Source organism: Anguilla anguilla, chromosome 2, assembly GCF_013347855.1.
Source record: "Anguilla anguilla isolate fAngAng1 chromosome 2, fAngAng1.pri, whole genome shotgun sequence".
NCBI lineage: Eukaryota > Metazoa > Chordata > Actinopteri > Anguilliformes > Anguillidae > Anguilla > Anguilla anguilla.
Genome location: NC_049202.1, coordinates 46,260,734 through 46,283,462, shown reverse-complemented (window position 1 = coordinate 46,283,462; position 22,729 = coordinate 46,260,734). Strand labels below are relative to the sequence as shown.

The 22,729-nt window shown below is 39.5% G+C and overlaps 1 protein-coding gene across 3 annotated transcripts in view; it reads left to right on the top strand.

Moving 5' to 3' along the window:
- The window catches only part of mad1l1 (mitotic arrest deficient 1 like 1), a 235,410-nt gene that overhangs the window by 113,716 nt on the left and 98,965 nt on the right, over positions 1–22,729 (top strand). For 2 of the 3 annotated variants that reach the window (XM_035405134.1, XM_035405135.1), the window contains exon 17: positions 5,339–5,529. In XM_035405134.1, coding sequence (XP_035261025.1) covers positions 5,339–5,529 — 191 coding nt within the window. Of the gene's footprint in view, positions 1–52; positions 1,467–5,338; positions 5,530–22,729 lie in introns of those variants that run through there. The other variant, XM_035405136.1, reaches the window with a different exon arrangement.

Here is a 22,729-nt window from a genome sequence, read left to right as displayed (position 1 = left end):
ACTGAATAAAACTTTATAATTCTTCACAATCTTCCTTCCTATCCAACCACAGCGCCTGGCTTCAGTCGAGTTGTGGTCCGAAGAGCAAGTCGTCCGCGTTCAGCAAAGACCCAGTACTTCATATAATTAATAATGAAGTGGCCGCTGCAGGCCCATTGCCCCCGTCCCACAGGTGGACTCATGGCCATCTCAGAGCGGCCAGCCAGTGGAGCGGTAGCTGTGGTCTCATCAGATAAAATCATAATATCAATTATCTATGCTATGTTTAAAGTGTTATTAACCCAACATTCCAAAGTATCAGTGTTAAGGGAATTTAGCCGAAAATCCCCAATTGCTAATTTACTGCTTTGTTAATTTATGGGTTTTTTTTTTTTTTTTAAATAATTTTTCACTTTTCTCCATCATTAATCTAACTAATTGAATCTATCAAAAGATTCACACGTTTATATAGTTAAAAAGGATGTCTGTATTGAGATCATACAGAGCATCTCACTTGGCTAATGGGAAAAATGGAATCAAAATTTCAAAGTCATGCAGAACTGTTTCACAGATTCTTGTCCAAAGGATCTGACACCTATTTCAAATACAAGACAGATGTTCATGGTACTGTATCTCTCTTGATGTTTTTCCATTTTCACTCTTTTTCTGAAAGGACATGCTGTCTCAGATGTTCAAATAATAGCTTTCTAATCTCTGTAATCCATTAAGTTACACTTGTCTTTTATGCTCCTTGGTGTATTCTCTCTGTGAATGTGAATACATATGGAAATTAATTTCTGATAGAGCAAAGGGAAAAGGGATTGGTCCGACAGGGTAAACATGATAAATGTGGATTAAAATCCCTTGCTGTCCATACTGAAGGAGCTGTGTATCTTGAAGCGTACTGAGAATGACTTCTTATCCTTAAAAATTGCTCTTGTTCCCAACATAGAAAATAGCTTTCTCAAGGGTAGATACTGAAATACTGTAGCTTAAACTCAAAGATATGATGTCCTTCAGAGGATTACCTGGTTCCCCCCTTTTTTAGCCGTCATGCAAAGCTTTCAAATCCACTAGGAGCTGTCCCAAGCAGTTTTATTTCACCCTTATCATAAGATTGATATTTTTAGTGCGGAATTTGACTGTGTGAGTGAGTTAGGTATGTTTCCTTTTTGAGAGCACATGTCAAATGTCTTAAATGAAACTCTTAGAATAGAGTTGTTATGTAATATGCTCCTTGCGATTTTTGTAGTTTTGTAATTGGCAAAAATTAATTCTGATGTGTCTAATCTGCTATTTGCCTATGGACATTAAGGTAATCTCATTTTTATTTTTTATTTTGTTCCATTAGTAGGTGAGATTTAATAGTGTGCAGGGTTCAGGTCGTTAAGAATTGATATTCAGTGGCGTTTTGTGGAAAGAAGAACAAATCCTGAAAGTGAACACGTGTTCATTATATCCATGGCAGTGAATAAAATGTCTGAAATGAAATGAAAGGTTTTGTTATTTTTGCTATAATCACAGTGCGCACATAATAATAGAGAGAATACAAGTGAGGAGGGAAAATGGCGGACAGGAGCTGGAGTTAATTTCATTGTCACGTAATTATTGATTCTTCACAAGCGGATTTGGAAAACACTGTGATCAGCATGTGAATGACGGCGGTGAGGAGTCTGCATTCATATCCTTGCATTTTAGTTTCTCTCTTGAAATATTTGTGTTCTTTAATTTATTAACATCATCTTCCACAAATCAGTGTTCTCTGGCAGACATCATGGAAATGCTGTAATTGTTGGTGTCTTGTTACTTTGACCGAGTGTACACAGACCTGAAAACGAGAGTGATATAATAGCAGTATGTTCGTAGTTCTTGCTTGAAATCTGAAGAAATTACACACTGTTGCCTATCAATGACATTGATTTCTTGGTAGTGTAATACACATAAATGGTTCTCAATTACATATAATTTGAGGTTTGTCACGTCACCTCATGAATAAACCATGTAATTTCAGTCACCCTTGGCCCTCCACAGTAATAATAGATCAAGACAATGCTATTGTGTCATGGATCCACTGTGTGAACTTCAGAAAATCGGGTGGGGAGCATACAATACAATAAACGTTCCTTAAAATCTTCCTATGAAAGACGATACCTTTGTTGAATTTCACTTTGGAAAGAAAACAGTTTTTTTTTTACAATTCTTACCAAGATTTCAGTTGAGAATTGTTTCCAGGGCTCGTAGAAAGTAAGAATTAAAACAGCACACATTTGTTTACAAAAAAAAGTGGTTCACAAAGAAAATCATGTCATGATACTCATTGTGGCTTCACATGATTTACATTCAGATCAAGTGGATGCTGCATGCAGGGACGAGTCACAGCAGGGACAAGTCAGTGGCCTAGCCTGGGTTTGATTGTTATCACACTCTACTTCTGTGCAAAATTATTTTCAGATCACTCCTTCAGGGCGTTTGTTTCAGTTGAAGCATTAAACCGCTCATCCACATTAGGGATCGCATTGTCCTATTGTACAACTCAGAGGTGTATAACGCTCAATTATGCGGACCCGTTTTTTATTTTATTTATTTGCTCAGTATTTTCTGTGTTTATATCTAGGAGTCACACTGCGCATTAAGTCAAAGGAATGTTAATGCGCATTAATAAAGTTAGAAAAACCATTAAAATCCTAAGTTAGTATATTTATGTTGGATAATTTATCATGTAGTTTTGCTTACTGAAACCTTTACTGTGGATTGGTCAAATGTATACTATTTACCATCAATTTGCTTTTTGGAATGGTGTGCCATTGAATGAATTTGAATTGGCTCCATCTTTGTGGTGAAGAAGAGACAGAATCGAACGATGAAATATTTTTGGTTGTTCAAACACTGAAATATCGAAAGAAGTTGGTGGCATTACTATGCGAAGTCTTCCCATTCAACTTATTGGATACATCTTTTAGTTTCTTTACATTCTCTCTCTATTTGCTTGATTTGCAATTCATTTTTCCTCTTTATCTGTCAAGAATTTGTCGGAAATGGTAGTGTGAATAATTTATCAATTTCAATAGAAGTCAGGAGCATTTTGTCAGCTTTTTTTTTTCTTCCGATGAAGTCATTAAATGAGTGCAATTATTCGTAATTGATTTTAGTCTAATTGAACTAATTTCTCATTCCTTTATCCTTGAAACCATTTTATTCTACCATCTGGTGTCAAAGTGTGAAATCAAGGGTTCATCCGTCTTATGTGAACGTGCATCTTTGCTTTCTATATTCTACTTAACACAAGTGCCTGCAAACTCTGAGTTTGTGTGTGATTACAGTACGCTTCGTTTAAGTTGTGCAAGTTGTATGTCATGAGTAAGTAGCTATGAACTCCTCCATGTTTGGGCTTACTGACTGGAGTTATTACTATTATTACTATTATGGCATCCATATTGAACAATTCCATTGCATCCTTATCCTTACTGATGGGAAGTTTTATTATTGGTCTGCTTTTTTGTACCAGCACTTTCTGAAACATCCAATTAATACGAAAATAAAAGAGCACCATGTATGGACGTTCCATTATTTCATGGGCCCTTATTTGACTGAGCTATCACAAATCTAAGGCTTTTTAAGATAGGGTATTCAAACCTAATCTGATGTTTTTTGTACTAGTTCTGTTTCTTACCGCAGTTTATCCCATGCCCTTTTGGCGAGCAATAATAGATAATTTGAATAATTAGAAAAATAGCTTCTTCTCTACTGCTGCTCAATGACAGCAGGCAGTTACCTGAGAGAAAAACCTTTATAATTGCTAAATGGGAAATCGGAGCTTTCCTGATTCATCATTCACCTCGAGCAGTACCTCACAATCCCTATTATTTCATTCATCCCCACTTTCTTGTTTTCAGCTAATTGCGTCTAGTTGCGGTTGCTTTTCCCCGTTAATCCTTAGTAAGCTTCCTGCAAAGGAATTTTGACAGTCAAAAAGAGAGAGGTTAATTGAGTCCCGTCTATTCTCTCTGGATGGTGTTTGTCATTTTAACCTCGTCGGCAATGTCTGTTTTTTGATGTCTGATGGGAAGACAGATTCTGTGTGGATTATGAGATATCTCTGGTGCTCTCTAGTCTTCAGCTTGAGTAAAATGTGTGTCATGTAAGAACACTTAGATACTTTTTCATCAAAAAGAAAGATTATATTTACTTAACCGACGTCAGTATGCTTTGTAGAAGAACACAGATTTGAGGATTAAATGAATTTGTTGTTAGACTCCAGTTTCTGCTTATCAAGCAGGGAAAAAATGTGCACACATTGTGTGTTGCACTTTTTCTATCCAAAAATGATGACCGCATTTCTCAGAGAATGTTCTACATAATGCATGATCTGCACAGTGGAGTAAACACCTAAAGATAAGTTTAAAGTACTTCTCAGCTTAAATGCAGGTTTTTTTTTGTTTTTTTGCTCTCGTGCATTTAAAAAATACATCCGATTAATGTAATAATATTTATGAAGTGAAAGTATGCGATAAAAAAAAAATTTAAAAAATTAAATTCTGATTTAGGCTGTACCAGTAGTTTTAAGTACTAAATTGAATCACGAAAGCAGTTCGAGCTGTGACATTTGAACAGTATTTGTGTTATTTGGTGTGGCAAGATGGTGATTTTCATAAATATTCAAGTGTTTACTGAGCTTAACTCCCATTACTTTGCTAACCAAGAGACCAAACTCCCAGTGCCTTGCTAATCAAACCAATTTGCATGATTAGAGAAGGTAAGGAAGGGGCTGTCAATCACACCTCACTGGGCACTGGTTTGTCGAAGCAGCTCTCAAATGAGCAGTGATTTTTTTGTTAGCTGCTTTCTTCATAGCCTGTATTTCATTACGCTCATCGCCATGCGTTGCTAGTTTGCTTCATGCAGTTCAAATGACTGGATCAGGAGAAATGGCTACAGAGAAAAGCAGCAAATAGGCACCGTGGCCCTGCGGTGCCGTTTGTTGGGGGATGTTGTCCGTGTGCCACACACTCTTGAGTGCCAGTGGCAGTGTGGTGTTATTATCGTCATATGGGTAAATGTGGTTCACATTGAGGCATACTCCCCCACCCCCTTGAACTTATATGTCAGAGAGCATTTGTCTTCCTTTTGAACTGCTGTTAAAGTTTTGTTGATGATAACTTTACAGGGAACATAATATTTGATAAGGGAAATATTACACCACAGAATGAAAAAAAAAATCTTTTTTATTGCAATAAGTGAGACCTGTTGAAAGACATCTAACTTAAAACTACCAAACTGGCAGTGCAATTCAGCAGATTAGGGAAAAAGAATGTCATAACTTCAGTCATCTTACGTGTTTTCATTTTTTCTCTCTTTTTAGATTTGCGCAAACAGATGGAGAGTGCAGAGTTGAAAAACCAGCGTTTGAAAGAGGTCTTTCAGAAGAAGATCCAAGAATTTCGCACGGTGTGCTACGTGTTGACGGGCTATCAGATTGACATCACAACAGAGAACCAGTATCGCCTCACCTCTGTGTATGCTGAGCACATGGACGATTCTCTGCTCTTTAAGGTAAGAAAGGTGTTTTGGCACGTCAGATAAGGCGTCAGAACCTGTGTGTGACGTAGACTGTTACTGAGATTTTTTTCTTTACTTACTATAGCAATGTTTGTTCAGACTGCATCATTTAAGAATGTACTGTTCCTGTTTTATTCTACTGTAGTTTATGTATTTTCAGAATTATTACCGCAGGCTGCACTGGTTTTCTTCTGCCTTTGAACCATATGTTAATTATTCAGAATATTTTATGTTTTTGAATGGTTAATTATAAAAAGAAATATTTAAAAAACCTGAATTCATTATATTCATGAAGTTTGAAAAATGATTTGTTTTTCCTGCCTACTTTTATTAACTCATACATTTTCACTGGCTGCAGCAGTATTAAGTCATTTAGCAAGCTGCAATCCACAGTTTTACAAATAAAGTTTGTGTGTAGCATCACACCTCATGTGTGTACACTCAAAATTCCATCAATGTGAGGCGTGAGCTGTGGTCAGTCTCATCTCATAAACGGCACAGCATGAACTTGCTTTTAATTTGGTAGAAAAATTTCACAAATGCAAAGCAGTAGTATAAAACCAGATGCCTTACGGTTTCTCTGGCTAGCTTCATGGAGCTTTAGGTAGCCTACCTGTCACTTTGGTCATCCATGGTTAAAAAGGGCTGATGTCAAGCTCTGTTATGTGTTCTGTGCGCCACAACAATACCAAAAGAGGACTAAAGAAAAAAAATGTTGGCACTGCTTAAGGTGCTAACAGCTATTTGCCATCTGACTAAATCTTTTCCTGCTTGCTTTTTTACCTGGATGTGTGACCTGAAATTGAACTGTAAGAACTGAATTTGAACTTTTAACTTGAAATTAAAAGTGAAAATTGAATGCAATGGAGACTTAAATTTCAGACCATTTAATTCAGTTTGAAATAGTGAAATACAAATTCAAGTTATGCACTTCAAATCCAATTTCTGCTGGCTCTGCTTTCTGCCCATGTCTGTCTGGAAATTCACATCACCTGGAGCGCCAACAGCATTATACGTACACCAGTCATAAATGTGGTTAAACAAATGGTTCAATCTGCTGATCTGAAAACCGGTCCTGTTCTTGCGGTCTCTTCACTGGCCTGTTCTGGGTTTCTTTGGGTCTGGGACTCAGAGCTAAATGCAGTCCGCTCAGTTTGAAGGAGCTTGTGTTCCACCTGATCTTCTAATGCATTGAGGTGCATTGAGTATGCAGGACATTGTTTTTTAGCCATTGATCTTTGAAAAAATTCAGACATATTAAACTAGGAACAGTCAATATGTATTAGGCCTTAGAACATGTTAGCCGTTTTTTCTTGTTGCAACTCCACACAATGAATCACAATGAAAGTCCTTTGCGTAGATTGCAATATCAGGTAAGGATTCACTTTACATGAACTAATATCTTCATGAGGTATTCATTCATGCGCGAAAGCATTATGTTGCACTAGAGCGTGTATAATGCTTTATTATATGTTTTGCATATCATCTCATGATGCTGCTGTGTTGTGGACCACAGAGCATATTCATAAATGCACATTGAACTCTTCACAATACATTTATTACAATCATTCCAAATGATATGTATGTACACTATATGTGCATGCAGTATATGCATCCTGGGATCTGCAATTACACAAGAATGCTGTGTACATAATGCATTCATAATATATTCATAGAATCTTACATAATAGTATTTCATATTACAGTGTTTGTTAATGTAAAATATGTAGGCTGCATATTTTACAACAAAACATAAATTAATGCATCATGAATACATGAGGATTGATATCATTGTAACCAGATGTCATTTAGTTTCTCTCCTTTTGAAGTATGGATATTTGCGCACCTTTTTGTGTAGAATTGCTTAGAGAAAAAAATATGTCTAGTATATAGAAACCCTGTATATCGAAATTAATGTCAATTACACAAGCCGTAATGCATCAGTTAAAGGAAAAAAAAACTTACTGCCGGCTGTCTTCCATTCAGGCTGTTAATTCTGAATCTCACCTAAAGCGGTTTCCTTTACTTTCGATTTTCAGTTTAGCTGTTACAAGGGCAATATTAAAGGCTAAGCACCCGTCTTGTACTTCTTTAGTGATTCGGTTTTATGAGTCTCTTAAATAAATGCTTTTGTTAAGCTCTTCCATCGGCGGGAAGGAAACTGTTAGGACTGGGCTTCCTTGTCTTCTGGAAACCTAGTGCTTTTCATAGAGCCATTTTGTTTTGTGAACTCTTCCTCCCTGGCTGGTGGAGCCCAGATTCATTGCTCACCCGTAACTTCAATTCTGTTAACAGAACTGGTTCATAGCCCACCTAGCATTTCCTTGTGTCTTCTTTAGAGGATAATGGCTTCTTCTCAAAGAACTGAGCCCCACTCATGCTCCTGAGTTATTAACAAACAGCAGGCCAGGAAAAGGGCAGAGATGACCTGCAGCTGTTGTTTACGTGCAGTTGGTACTACAACTCTTGCAACTTGTGTGCTGTGTTGGTGTTCTCCATTTATTGCATCCATATAGGACTTCTGCATTACTCTGAATTGTGTAACATAAATCTAAATCTAAAGTTTAAGATTTTTTTGGGGCGCCCCTTCTAGAATGTCTTAGGATCTGCACCGATTTTCACACTCAGTTTATCCACTGTGTAATGTTCTTTCACTTAATTCCTCCTACTATTAGGAAATGTCTGGGACATACATTTTTCTCAAAGGTAAGTTATAGAGGGAGGGATTCAGTTGGCTGGATGCTGCCTGTCTGCCTGATTGCACAAGAGCAGATCTGTTCAGTCGGGTGCCTGCAGTCTGCTCCGCTCAGCTCTAATGTAGTGCTGTCCTGTGGCGAATGACTGCGCAGTTCAGTCGGTGCACTGCAGTGGATGCGCACGCTAGGCCGTGCTTTCCTGGAGGGAAGAAGTATCTTACAGCAGTGCGACAGGCCAGCAAATGTGATTTGACATTCCAGATTGGGAGAAAATGTCAAAAAATGGTGGGTTTAAATTGTGTTCAAAGTAAGGCATACCCAGCAGCTGAAGCGTAATCCATTTACTTCAGTTATGTGCTTCCCTGTATCAGTCCCACTGTGACATTCCTCGCTGTATTGGCAGTGACTGGGCAACAACCTGTCATGTACAATTGTTCCTTAACAAGCTGGAAAACCGTAGAGGGTTATTGCAGCCTCTGGTGAGACTTGAAGTTTGAATGGTTTATTAGAGTCTTCAAAAGAAAAGTCAATCATTTAAAAGTGTCAGGTTCTGCCAGCACTTTATTTCTCCCTCAGAAATCACATTAGTGTCATGAATCCTGCGTTTCAAATGCAGATGAAAGGGCTTTTGCTTTTAAACAATGGGCCCGTTCTATATTAGCCAGTCTAGTCTTTGTGTCCGTTTATACATCACGTGCCCCATATCAGTTACACTGGGCTTGTGCGATTGCCTTGAAGAGAGTAAGTCTGTCGTGCTGTTTTAGGAAAGAGACAGAGGCAGTCAGGTCTCTCATGGTTTCTGTTCTTATTACCTCCACCAAGGGCGTGACGTAATGACGTCCATTCGTCTGTTTGTCCGTCCGTCCGTCCGTGACAGATATCTGGCAAAGCAATGACTGGTTTGCCATAAAATGTTCTGTGTACATTCATGTTCCCAAGAGGGAGAGACTTATTGAATTTTATGACCCCATGACCTTTTTTTTCTCGCGCCACCATCAGCCCAAACTTTCATTTTATAATTGACATATCTCAGAAAGTAATTGTTGGACTACCAAGACATTTCCTGTGCACATTCTTGCGAGGGGATGTTGTTGTGCTTTGGTGGAAATGTACTCTACTGAATACATTCTTTCTAGTATGGCTCTGCACACCATGTTATTTTTTGTTTTTTATTGTTTTTTATCTAAGCACATAGTGTCAGGTTCTATGTGCTGGTTGATCTTCACTAAACAGAAATGCCTGATTATGCAAACCAAATGTGTATTTCAGGAACCAACACCCAAATCTTTTTCTTTTTTTTTGTGTGTATTTTAAGCTAAAAACTTCAGAAGAGTCAGTGAACTGTGGACCAGCATACGCAGTAAATGAGAACTTTTGTGCAATATTATAGAATAGCTTACAATTTTAAATTGCTTGGTGAAATTTTTGGAAATGTTGTCTTGTTTGTTTCAACTTCACAGCCAATATGAATTATGCTTTTAGCAGTTTTTTTTTATCTCATTAAATAGTTGGACCGCAGTTTAAAAAACTTTCAGTGAATTTGATAATTATATGTTCTGAAGTATTAAAAAAAATAAAAATAAAAAACAGCTAATGAGTTTCTAGCAGGTTTAATAAACCAGGCCATAACAACATTTCTTTTTCTCTTGTCTGAGCTGGTGGAAAATATCTGTAGATGGTAATTCTTTTTGTTTCGGCTACTTAATGACTGAAATGCCAAGATCTTTGAAGTACATTTTTAACTTTGAAAATATGTCATATTAATTCAAACAGTCATTTAGTCAAGCAATCATCAGATTAAAATAAATAAATACATAAATAAAACTGCACACAGTGAGACACTGGTAGCAGCCTTTTAAACTTTTAGCTCCCTAACTGCCCTCTCACATGTACCCTTCCTTGTAATAGATGTTTGGCAATAGAAAATGCCCTGGTTACAGTTCATAACTTGGATTTGACTTCTAAGATTTGTCTTCGACTCCTTTATTAAACGATAATAGGGGCTGTCTTGCTGCATAATTTCTCATTAATGTTAAAGTGGCTGAACGGTTTATGGGCTTCACCTCTTTTCTATTTTATGTCAGAAATTTGCACTCAGTTAATTTGAAGCTTAGTTTGTCTGCAACTTCAAATCATACTGAAAGGTGAATGTATTCGCACTCCCTTGGGTGGGGGGGCAGGTGGGGTGGGGGGCATAAAGCAGGAGTCTTCGTTTGGGTTGATGCTGAACCCACTCTCGAGCCAGGGAGTCCTTTGAAATCTCCCCTCCCTACGCTAATGCGGCTGGGCAGTCGTCACAATCCCCATCACATTTGCAGTTGCTTGTTTATTATTTTTTTGTGCAGCGTGTTTTTAGCGACAGCCCTGTTCTCTGGGCCTTCTGTGGAGAGCTAGCCGCGGCTTCGCTAGCAGCCGGCTGGTGGTAGCGCCGCTTTAATGGCATTCAGGTCGTGTTTTCCCCCCCGCCTCAGCGCGGGGGCTTGGGCTGCCTGGCTGGGATTGATGGATGTGCAGGACTGGAGGGGGAGTATCGACTGGCGAGTGCGTAGCACAGCATTGTGCAGGCAGCACTCTCTCCTTTCGGCAGGCCACAGATTGCCTTTGATCTGATGGGAAGAGTAATTAGAATGTTGGTGGAGGTCTGCACTGTTGCCACAGTTCCCTGGCGAGCGCCGTATAGAGTGCAGGTCTGTGATGGAGGTACTGTATACCTTCCACCTCGCAATGCTTCTGTATAATTGTGTCTTCCGAGAATTGAATAAAGGTTGATAATTGTGGTTGTCTTAATTACCAGCCCTTAGTGCATTTTAAGTCAAATAAGCTACCTACTTTGGTAATGTAATGTAATCTTTTTTATACAAATATCAAATGAAAATTGTGTGCTGCTACTTGGTGACTTGTCCAGACCTGTTTATGCTCTGGTTTGACTGGTGCGAGTACTTGAGTGTTACAGAGCTGAAAGGCTGCTGAAAATGATTGTTGTCTTGAAAACCTCCAGTGAATTGAATTGGAGCTGAAATCATTTTTAGCTGTGAAATCGCCTGTTTGATAGATTTCTCTATGGTGTTGAACGGCGAGGTGTTCAGCCATTTTGTTCATTGTATTATATTCTAATAAACTGTACAGCCAAAGGGATAATGGATTTAATGTGCAGAGACACGTGGAAGAGTGGAGTCAAGAGGGCAGGAACTGGACATGCAGAGTGCAGAACTCCTTTCATCACTGAGATGAAAATATTCGGCTTGGCATCAATGCCTCTTTCAAACATCAATGATTGAGAAAATTAGATTTTGAAATACAACTTTTGTTAGGCCCATTGCCCATTATAGGCTAGTACTGTGCAAGCCAAGAAAGAAGATTTGCAGCGTAGTTTAATCAGACTGTGGCGCATTGTATCTATCACATTCTTTAGATCTCCTAATGTGGATAAATCTCCTGTGCTTACGTTGTGTTTTACTTCACAAAAGATGAGCAAGTCCACATTTTCAGCATCAAAACAGGGCTCTACAGTGCTCCTGTTTTAGCAGCATTTGCTCCTGAAAATTGGTGTGTGCTAACTGGAAAAATAATTTAGGTAAATATAGTAATTGGGTTACATTTGTGTGCTCCTAAATTTTTCAACTTTGGAGCACGTGCGCTTCTTAGAAAAGCTGTTAGCACAGAGCCCTGCCAAATATGAACGCTTTGCACTGGCAGTGTTGCCCGCGGCTGAGAACACTGTTTCTCTGTGTGCACACAATGCGGGCTCATTAAGGTGGCGCCTGGCTAGCCTGCTCAGTGTGGGAGAGGCTGTGGTATGCTGGCTCTACCATGCCCAGGCAGATTCTGCCATAGCCACGGGCTTCTCCTCCATGCCCTGGGACAGTTCGTGCTGCACAGTTTTGCACGGTGCGGGCTTGTGTCCCTCGTCACGCGCGAAGTTGTTAAGGAAACTGCGGAGTGAGCCGCTGACAGTCTGTTCTCGCTGGCAGCTCAAAGCCTCACCCCCCCCCCCCCCCGGGTGAATCTGACTTGTCCTCCATCTCAATTAAAGCATGAAGCTTGCCCTCGAGTCTGTCAAAGTCCGCATGCTTGTTTTCCTCACCCATGAACAAGGGCACCTTAAATCTGGGATCAAGCTGCTGCTTCTGTGAAACGGACATCAGCTTCTGCCTTGTTGCATGTGTTGAGATCCCGGTGAATCCTCGACGTGGGGGGCTGTTGCAGCATTAGTAGAATCAGAGAAGAAGTAGCCTGTGATCCTGAGCTCAGTATCTGACCGTGGCCTCCTCGAACACTAGAGCGCAATCATTCGGTCTTGAATCTGGGTAAGCTCGCCTTCCGCAAGGATGCGGACTCTGTCGTCTGCTTCTCCGGACCCGATTAGAGCGTTGCGGATAACGGCCTCCTGCCCAGCGACGCGGCTCATCGTGTCATGTGCAGAATCCCACCTGGCTTCAGGGCGCTGTACCAGTCGGTGCTGCTGCTGCTATACCAGGGCCTGTTTACCAGCGAGGGCCTTTGATTACACGATTCTCCACTTAAAATGTCCAACCATACAAGTGCACTTTCCTACATCTTCACTCACCGCTCACGAGGCCAGTCCTTTTTTTACAGCCAGGTTCAGCGTGTCTGCCGTGCGCCGAGTGTGCTGACGCTGTAACAGCCGCATGGCGTTCGTGATCTTTCACGCATTGTCTCGTGAAACATGTATGGGGTGTGGGTCGGAATGTAGAATTTCCCCTTTTACCGTCCATCTCTGAAAGGCTGTCACGTAAGTATTGTGCTGTGCCACTGTATCCTTCAGTAGCAGTGTGCCACACAAAGCTGTTCATCTTATAGTTTGAATCAATAGTGTGTGCTGTCACAGTCACATCTGTAGCACAAGAGGTCCAGCCATCTGTCGTGAGAGCGTTACCCTCCCCCTTGTCAAGTTCCGCGCGCATTAGCCTTGGTCTCCTCATACATATATCTTAAGACAACGCTAGTCATGTGCGGACAGCTGGGCACCTTGTATTCTGCCTTGAATTCAGGCAGGTTTTTTTACAGGATAGGCCCCCTACTAAACTCAGTGGCTGCATGTCTTCAATGATGAATTTTGTGACACAATTGGTTACCTGTTTGGCCTGTGGAGAATCATTTGCCGGAGTTTTCGGTTCAAAGCTTCTCTGATTGTAGGCTGGGTCCTGTGGGTACCATGGACTTTTGCACATTTCAGCCATTGTTCAAAGTGATATCTGTTTAATTGTGTGATGAGATTAGTTGTGTTGCCCGGGTGCGGAGCCTCAATCTTGCAAAGCTTGCAAATTGTTTTGTTTTGTCGACATATTGGCTACTTACATGTATATAAAATCCAAAGTAGGACTGCACATCTCTTCATTTTCCTTTCCTCCAAAACTCTCCAATTTTGGGATTCCCCATTTTTCTATGACTGTCAAACTGACGACTAAAGTGGGGCAGAGGAGGAGGGGTGTGCAGGTGGCGACTGAGAGTTACGTTGCCTCTGTGTGGTCATTGTATTAAACTTCAAAAGGAAATGAATAGAAACACAAAAAAATTAGGGTTTACTGTCATGTTAATACATTAATGCCTCAAAAAATTTCTATATGACAACGAGCCAATCAGTATTCAATATATCGATATTTCATGACATCCCTAGGAGATATACATTGCCAGATTGAAATGTATCTCACTGTCAGAAATTATTTCTATCATTGCCAAGAGCTCTTATACCGTTGGTGTCCACATAAATGCAGTTCGGGTGTGGTATCTGAACCCATGGAAAGTTATGCATTTTAAGTAAACAGATGGTATGAGCCAAGCTCCAGTCAAGAATACTAATTCATTCTGAATCACTGTCAACTTAGTCTCACGCTTCATAAATATATGCTTGCGATACTCGGGTATGAGGAGGATTAATTGGGTATTTGACTTATTTTACTAAAGTATAAGCTTAGAAAGTATACATTTCTCTGTAACCTTTTCAAATGTATCTGTTAAGTAGACTTACATCTTTCCGATAATGGTCTTTTCACATATGTCCTTGGTAATTATGTTTCTACTTTGATTTTACCTCTAGTGGACTCTTGTTTATAAATGGATTATAAATAATCATCTGTCTATACACTGTAGTATTTTACTTTACTGGTGTATATACTTTGGTTGGTACTGTCGTATCCAGCTGCTGTTAGGCCTACACAATATATCGAATCATGGTTTTTTAAAGTGTAATAAAAATAACTTCCGCCATGGGATAAACTAAACAGCTAAACATCAGTGGTCATGTGAAATGCTTCTATCGTGCAGCCTACCTGCTGTCATGTCTTGCATATGTCATGTCATATATATCATTGAATTATAATTCTAAACTTTTTTATGGCTGTGGAATTGAACCGCTTGAGAGGCCTAGCTCTGTAACTGCCTGCTCACACAGCTTTCCCATATGAAGTATTATTAGTTCATTATTTTGGAGGTGTGGTACAATGTGGTAACTGTAGCTTGATGCCGTTCAGTTAGATTAGGATGAATAGATTCGCTACAAAAGTAGGCTAAACAATAGCAGGTAGCATTGTTTTGTCTGAATAAATAATTTGTTGGACAAGCTGGCATACTTTTCTTGCTAGCTAAACTACTATCTGAATTAGCCAACCTGACATTGGTTTGTTAGTCACCCAGTAATGAATCCGTTATCTGCACACCTTTTTTAGCTGTTGCTAGTTTGTGTGCTAGATATTGTTATACAGTAGCTAAATTCCATACAGATTGAGTGGTTTTCATACAGGGTATTTTTAGAGCTTCAAATAATGTGGGATAATGTGAACTGGGACTGACAGATATTTAACTCTCTCCAATTCTCCCATTTGAAATCACAAACAGAAGTGAGTTTTTATTAGAAGTTTAAAATTTTATTACATTTTTTACCTTTAAAAATTATTTTTTTTAATCTGCAGGACTTGAAGCCACCTGACCTCAAAGGGGGGGGGGGGGGCTGAGTTTCCCCCCTACAACTCTGCTGTGGAATTACAGTATTTTGACACTCTTGTGCACCTCCTTTTGTTGTGGAATGGGGAACTTTTTAAAATGATAATGAGGCGAATGATGCAAACTCATAATTAAGCTCATGAATATGATGAATTTGCTTATCAGTTTAAAATGGAGCATGTTCTTTATCAGAATCCACAGTCGGAAGCAATTTAGTGTTTTTATTGCATTAGTGCACATCCATCAAACCATTAAGCTTGACAGGTTGAGATTGCGTAAACATTTCTCCCACCCAAGAAATAAATCAATCAATAAGGTGATATGGATTAAATGCTCATTTACATTTCTAAGATGATTATACCTTACTTGCACCTGGGTAAAATTATTGCTCAAACTATAGCATCAGATCCCCACACAGCTATAAGTAATGTTGTGCATTTGCATTGTCTATATATAGAATGAAATATCCTGCCATTTTTTCACCTCCACAATTGCAATTATCTGTGTATATATTGGTACCTGGATTAATTAAATATTAAATTCTGCATATCGAATGTTATCTGTGTAGCACGTTATGCTATACCTTATATTAACTTTCCTCATGCCAGTGGCTTCATGGCACTTTTTTACCTGTTACTTTCCACCGTGGACATCTATAGTCGGATTACAGTAATGTTTCTGAGTGACACGACAGGCTTTTGACTCTTGGAAATTCCACAGTCTCAGAGGTAAATTATCTTTAAAAAGGAGTGCCAGTGGTACAAGGTAGCATTTAATACGGGAAGAACGGGGACTTATGCACTCGGGAAGACTGAGGTAGACGCGCGAGCAGCGCATAATTAGGGTCCTTTCAGTACGAGAGCACAATACGTGCTGCGTGGACTTTGAGTGCTTCCGTCTGCTTGATTTCATATTAGCATGTGCCGAGCATGTCCTACTTATGTAATTCTATTAGAATGCAAATGTACCGGGGCCATGTGATGTTTGAAATGGGCTTTCTGAGTTGGAAGACCTCAGATCACAGCCCACTCTTGTCTCATTCTCCTGTATCAAGCCCGCAGCCTGTGCCTCACTCCTCCCTCCTCCTCCCAGTAGTGTAATTGGATTATATGTTCCGCGCGCTTACAATAGTTGTATTTTATTTTCAGGTCCTCCTGGCTGGTTAATTAGAGTTGGGACATTGAGAATTGCCTTTGCTGCATTCTTTCTTTTATTATTGCATTTTTGAAGATTATCTACTCTACAAAACTGATTAAAAAACGATTATCAGAGCAGTGGCTGGTGAGGAAATTGGAAAAGCAGAAAATGATTTCACTTTATCTTAGCTGTTGTGTGTGCAAATATTCATCTGTCATGTACATATTTCAGAGCAAGCAAGAACATGATTCTGGGTTGAGAGAATGCATTTCACTAAACGGAAAAGGCGATCTTTGCAATGACAGACTGAAAACCTCATAAGATTCTTAGACATTTATAAATAACGCTTTTCTTTTATTACACAAGTTGGAACAGTGCATTAACTCTGCAATACATAGTAATTTGTTTGAAGTTATATTTTTGGTGCTCTACATATTGTGCTTATATTTTTCATATTCTTCACGTTTATTTTGTTTTTTTAGTTTTTCTCAAAACTCAATACAGTTTGAGGTTTTTCATGATATTGCATATAACTGTGCAGTTCTATCAAGGAATATGTTCATTATTCATATACTTAATGTTGCTCTTAAAGTGAAGGAGATACACTTTTAAGCAGTCAAGTGTTGTGTTATGAGAAAACTTTAGTGTTCATTTATTTATGAGCATGCTAAGTACCACAGGTGCTGGGACCCTCATGTTTTTGCCCAGGTTTTCATTGTTATTTTAAGTGGGCCCTGTATTGCAGGTGTGTAGGCACCCGATTGTAATCGTTATCGTTGTTATTATCACACAGCTGAGCACCACAGGTGATTCAACCCAGATTTTTCATTAGGTGTGTGAACATAGCATGTGCTGGAACCCTATTGTTATGTTTTTTTTTTTGTTTTTTTTTTTTAAATTCTGCCTGTATTGCAAATGGCTGGTACACCCACGATGAGACTTGGTAGGCTATTGTAGGTGGGTGAACTCTTGCTACAGTTAAAATATGGAAGACGCACATTACAAAACACTTACGCACCCAAATTGCGTACATAGGTCTTTCTCACATTTGCCTCTCTCATACGAGTTGCCACCATGATGAATTGGCCCCCAATTTGACTTTATTATAACAGTCGGATTATTTATCTCTGTTTAAACGCTGTATTCTTTATACTGTTAGATTTGATGAAGATAAATACAATGTCGCCTGTTTTTTTTGAATTCATATTGAGTGCGTTCTGCTTAAATATATCATTTTTTTGGGGTGTACATGACTACCAGACCCGTGGGTTATGGTGATGGCTGCCACAACTGTCCACCTTGCTTAACTGCAGCAGCAAGTGTTCCAAAATTTGGTATCACTGCTTTGTATGTCTAAGGAAAACCTCTTGGAAACGGCATGATGGCTTTTTCATGCTTACGGTTTTAGTCAGATCAGGTAGTAATCAAAGATCTTTCCTCTCTGTTTCGGCGGCACACCGAGACAGTGCCTGGAAAACGCTCGTCAGTTTCATGAGAGAGAAAATTGACATGAGAAAATGAATGTCTTTCTCTCCCCAGCAGGGGAGAGCATGAAAGCAGCCTTCTCCATGAGTCAGCAGGTCGTGTGGACCCTGGCTGAATGAGAAAGAGAGATTGATCGTCTGATTTAAGACATTAATTTGAGTGACTTCACTGCACAGAGTAATTTATTAATGCTCAGAGGATTAGGAGACTGACTTGAGAGGATTGCTGAAATGAAGTTCATGTGCGAAATAATGGCTTGTTGTTTTGAAAGGAGAAAAGCGAATTATTGGCATTCGTTTTAAATGTTACGGTAGACGAACCCAACAGTCCGGAGGAACAGCTTGGTCTCATTGCAGTTTTGCAGAGATCATGGGGAAAGTGAAAACTTTACTGGCAGCCAGAGGGCACCAGCACTGGGAATGCAGCCAGCCTGAGCCTCAATAATAAGCTTCCTGTAATGCACGTGTGAAATTAGTTTGAGAGTACTGACACTTTCCATTAATAACACGAAGCTCCTTTGTGCTTGACTAAAAACACTTGCAAAAAAGCAAAGTCGCTCGTATTCATTAAAAAGGGCTATTTGTATCTAAGTTGCTTAAGAAGCAGCAACTTTTACATTAAGCCATATCTTATATGGTTGTAACATGAATTTTAAAAAAATACGTTTTTTCTTTTGTCTGTTTTTTCCACCCCATTAGGCATTATCTGTTTTGAATGAACCGGATTTAGTGGAACAACATTACATTTATTGAAGCTATCACACATTGAAAGATATCACAATGCGTTTCATGCTTTGAGCAACTTTGTTCTTTTTGCAACTTTGTTTTCATTTATTTGTACTGTTTGACTTTTGTGATTACAGTATGGGAACCATCTGAAATGCATCATACTAATATGGAAGACAAAAATTGTTTTATTATTCCCCAACAGCACATTCATTTTATTTAGATTTATTTATGTTTAGGTTATACTTATTTTAACTGTTAGAGGAGCCATTTTGAGTGTGCATGTGAAGTCATGCCTGTACAGAAGTTGTTCTTGAAACTTAACCGAACAGAAGTAATGATATCTATTAATTGAAGTAAGACAGACAGAAGCTAACAGCTGCTATTACCACTAAGCAGGATGTGTGTATGGACAGAACTGATTTCTGTGTGTTTACGTCAGTGGAATTTTGGCACTTTTGTTGAGTTGGTGGGTTGGCTTTGCCTCCCTTTGAAATGTATGCTTTTTCACAGGCAGTTCATTCTCAGTGTAGTTTAATCAGACCACTTTCATTCCGATGCAGACCATCTGAGTGCATGTTTAACAGTCCTGACATGCACATTTTCCCCCCCATTATTATCGTAATGATGCATTTCTGCACAAGCATATCGGTCCCTCAAGCTGTTGCTGATTGATGAAAGTATATTTGGAGCCCCCCCCCCTCCCCCCTTGAGACGGTCCCTTTCATTATTTCAAGGTCACATTTCATATGTGCTGCAGTCTGTTTTGAATCTCCCTTGATTGCTTAAGGAGATTTTCCTGCACTTCACTTTTTTAAATTCATTTTATGGATTTGGGCCCTCGATGGGCTGATATAATATAGGTTTCTTCTTTTTTTTTGGTTTTTGTGGTATGTCTTCCGTTGAAAAATGTGATGTTGGATACGAGGAGGGACTGCTTAACGTAAATGCTTCGGCCCATTAAAAATTCAGATCGTGATTTACTTTACGCGGAGTTTGTCTGGATATAATTTAATGTCTGTAAATGAGGGTGATGAGTTCCTGATGAGGATCCCTTTTCTTTTTATGAGTTCCTGATGCAGGTACCTTTTCTTTTGATGAGTTCCTGATGCGGGTACCTTTTCTTTTGATGAGTTCCCCTGATGCGGGTACCTTTTCTTTTGATGAGTTCCCCTGATGTGGGTACCTTTTCTTTTGATGAATTCCCCTGATGTGGGTACCTTTTCCTTCGGATACAGTGTCTACCTCTGTCTGTGATAGCAGCACAGTATTGGAGAGCTCAGAAATAATTTGCACAGAGATGGAAGTGGTGATGGCCCAGTTCTGCACTGTTCTGTGACCCAAAGTTAAAAAGCTAATGTCCCTATAATAGTGCATGGAGAATGAAGCTTAGTTCATTTTCAGATGGAACTTGAACATATTTGCCCTTCTGTGGGTTTTCTGAAATCAGTGTTCTCTGTAAATACACTTACATTTTCAGTAAGTAATGTGTTTTGGGTTATTTGGATGCCACCACCTATTCACAACATAAAAGCCATACTGATGTGTATCCTAAGGTACTGTATGTTACCGAAAAGGAATCATCATGCAGAGTTCGTTGTTACAATGCTGTAAAAAAACTTGGCAGAAATAACCAAGACCTTTTGCTTGATATTTCTACAGGCAGCGTGCGGACATTAGATCATACACATCAAAGTGCAGTATGAGCCGCAGGGCACCGGGAATAGCTGTTCATTTCTTACTATGAACCATGACTGGTGTCCCCTCCAGTCACAACCATTTCATATACAATCAACAAACTTCTCATGGGCAATGACAGAAACTAAAATAATGATTTAAAAGTATGTGTTTTAACTAACCCAACATTATGCGCCACCAACAAGGAAGACATGCCCAGTTGAATCCTTTGGAATGCTCCACTCTTCTGGGATTTTTTGGCAGTTTTAGATGGCAACTGTCAACCTTAATGTAGCCTACAGTGTTACTTGTATAGGCCTGCACATTTTAACAATTTAATTCAATTTCAGTTTTTTGTGATTTTCATCAACTTTGCTGTGACTGCTTTGTGACTTTAGCCAACATTTTACCCAGCCTTAATCATCACTGATTGAAAGAGAAATGCGGTGTATTAGTTTTGCTCTGTTGTAACCAGTTTACAAATCATTAGACTGAATAAAAGCTCTGAAGTTTGATAAAAGGCTACTCTGGATGGTTGGGTTACTGGTAATAAATGGTAAACCAGCTGAAATATGATTCCAAATTTCTTGAAGCTATATCACAAATGCATTACAGTGGAAGGTATAAGTCACAGGAGATCATTGAAACAGCAGAATAAAAGATATATTTCCTTTAACAGCTAAAGTCTGACTGACCCAAAAGGTGAAGTTATAATTTCCAAAACCTATTTTTGAAAGTGTTCCCACTTTATTGAGCTTGTGATGGCATGTCAATACCACTCAGTAAGAAAAGACGAGCTGTATCACAGTGACCCAAATGCAGATTGCCTGAGAATTTGCCCTAGTTTATCCGAATATATCTGTATTGGGTGATGGAATGGCTGCATACTTATATCCACAATTTTAAGTAATATCAATAACATGCACAATTCTGCGATACAAATAAAACAAGTTTTATTGGGCTACTTGCCTAATAGACTAATTGAAGAGGGCTGGTTATATCTGATTCTACTGAGTATTTTGTTAATTAATCTCTGTATTGTTTAATCAAGGAAAGTGACCGAAAACTGGTTCTAGACCAATAATCATTTGAAGGGAATTTTTCCGCCCTGTCAATTTTCAGCTCAGATACTGCCATTGCTCACCAGGCTCACTGTTGTTCCTGTGATCTTTATTCAGGTCATCTTTATTCTAACCTGGCTTTGGGTTTTCCTTTCCCTCACAAACTGCCTGAGTGGACGACCCTGTGCCTTCATCCTGCTCCGTTCCTTACTGCTGATTCTGAACCTGTTTTTGAACACGTCAAATGTGGTATATTACCTCAGATTAACTCAGTGTATCAGTAGGTGTTTAATCATATTTGATGTGTTAAAAGTTATTATTGCTCGGCCTTTCAAATACTGATCATGTTCTCCCCACAAACACAGGAAGAATACAAAGTGAAATATAGATTTTTTTTTTAAATTAACATCATTCTAAGTACATTGCAATGAAAAGACTTGTTCGAGTCGATAGGACAAACCAATAAGAGAAACGTGTATTCATCCGGTCACCTCTTCCTCTGGTTCTGGTTCCAGCGGTTCCCAACCTTAAACCCCAGCAGCACATAATGTCGCATTCCCAGGGCTCATTCAGGATAGTTTCTTATATGAAAAGGCAGATTGGGTGTGCTGGGTTATCCCAGAGCTGTTGCTTAAATGAAAGGGCAGATTGGGTGTGCTGGGTTATCCCAGAGCTGTTGCTTAAATGAAAGGGCAGATTGGATGTGCTGGGTTATCCCAGAGCTGTTGCTTAAATGAAAGGGCAGATTGGATGTGCTGGGTTATCCCAGAGCTGTTGCTTAAATGAAAGGGCAGATTGGATGTGCTGGGTTATCCCAGAGCTGTTGCTTAAATGAAAGGGCAGATTGGATGTGCTGGGTTATCCCAGAGCTGTTGCTTAAATGAAAGGGCAGATTGGATGTGCTGGGTTATCCCAGAGCTGTTGCTTAAATGAAAGGGCAGATTGGATGTGCTGGGTTATCTCAGAGCTGTTGCTTAAATGAAAGGGCAGATTGGATGTGCTGGGTTATCCCAGAGCTGTTGCTTAAATGAAAGGGCAGATTGGATGTGCTGGGTTATCCCAGAGCTGTTGCTTAAATGAAAGGGCAGATTGGATATACTGGGTTATCCCAGAGCTGTTGCTTAAATGAAAGGGCAGATTGGATGTGCTGGGTTATCCCAGACCTGTTGCTTAAATGAAAGGGCAGATTGGATGTGCTGGGTTATCCCAGAGCTGTTGCTTAAATGAAAGGGCAGATTGGATGTGCTGGGTTATCCCAGAGCTGTTGCTTAAATGAAAGGGCAGATTGGATGTGCTGGGTTATCCCAGAGCTGTTGCTTAAATGAAAGGGCAGATTGGATGTGCTGGGTTATCTCAGAGCTGTTGCTTAAATGAAAGGGCAGATTGGATGTGCTGGGTTATCTCAGAGCTGTTGCTTAAATGAAAGGGCAGATTGGATGTGCTGGGTTATCCC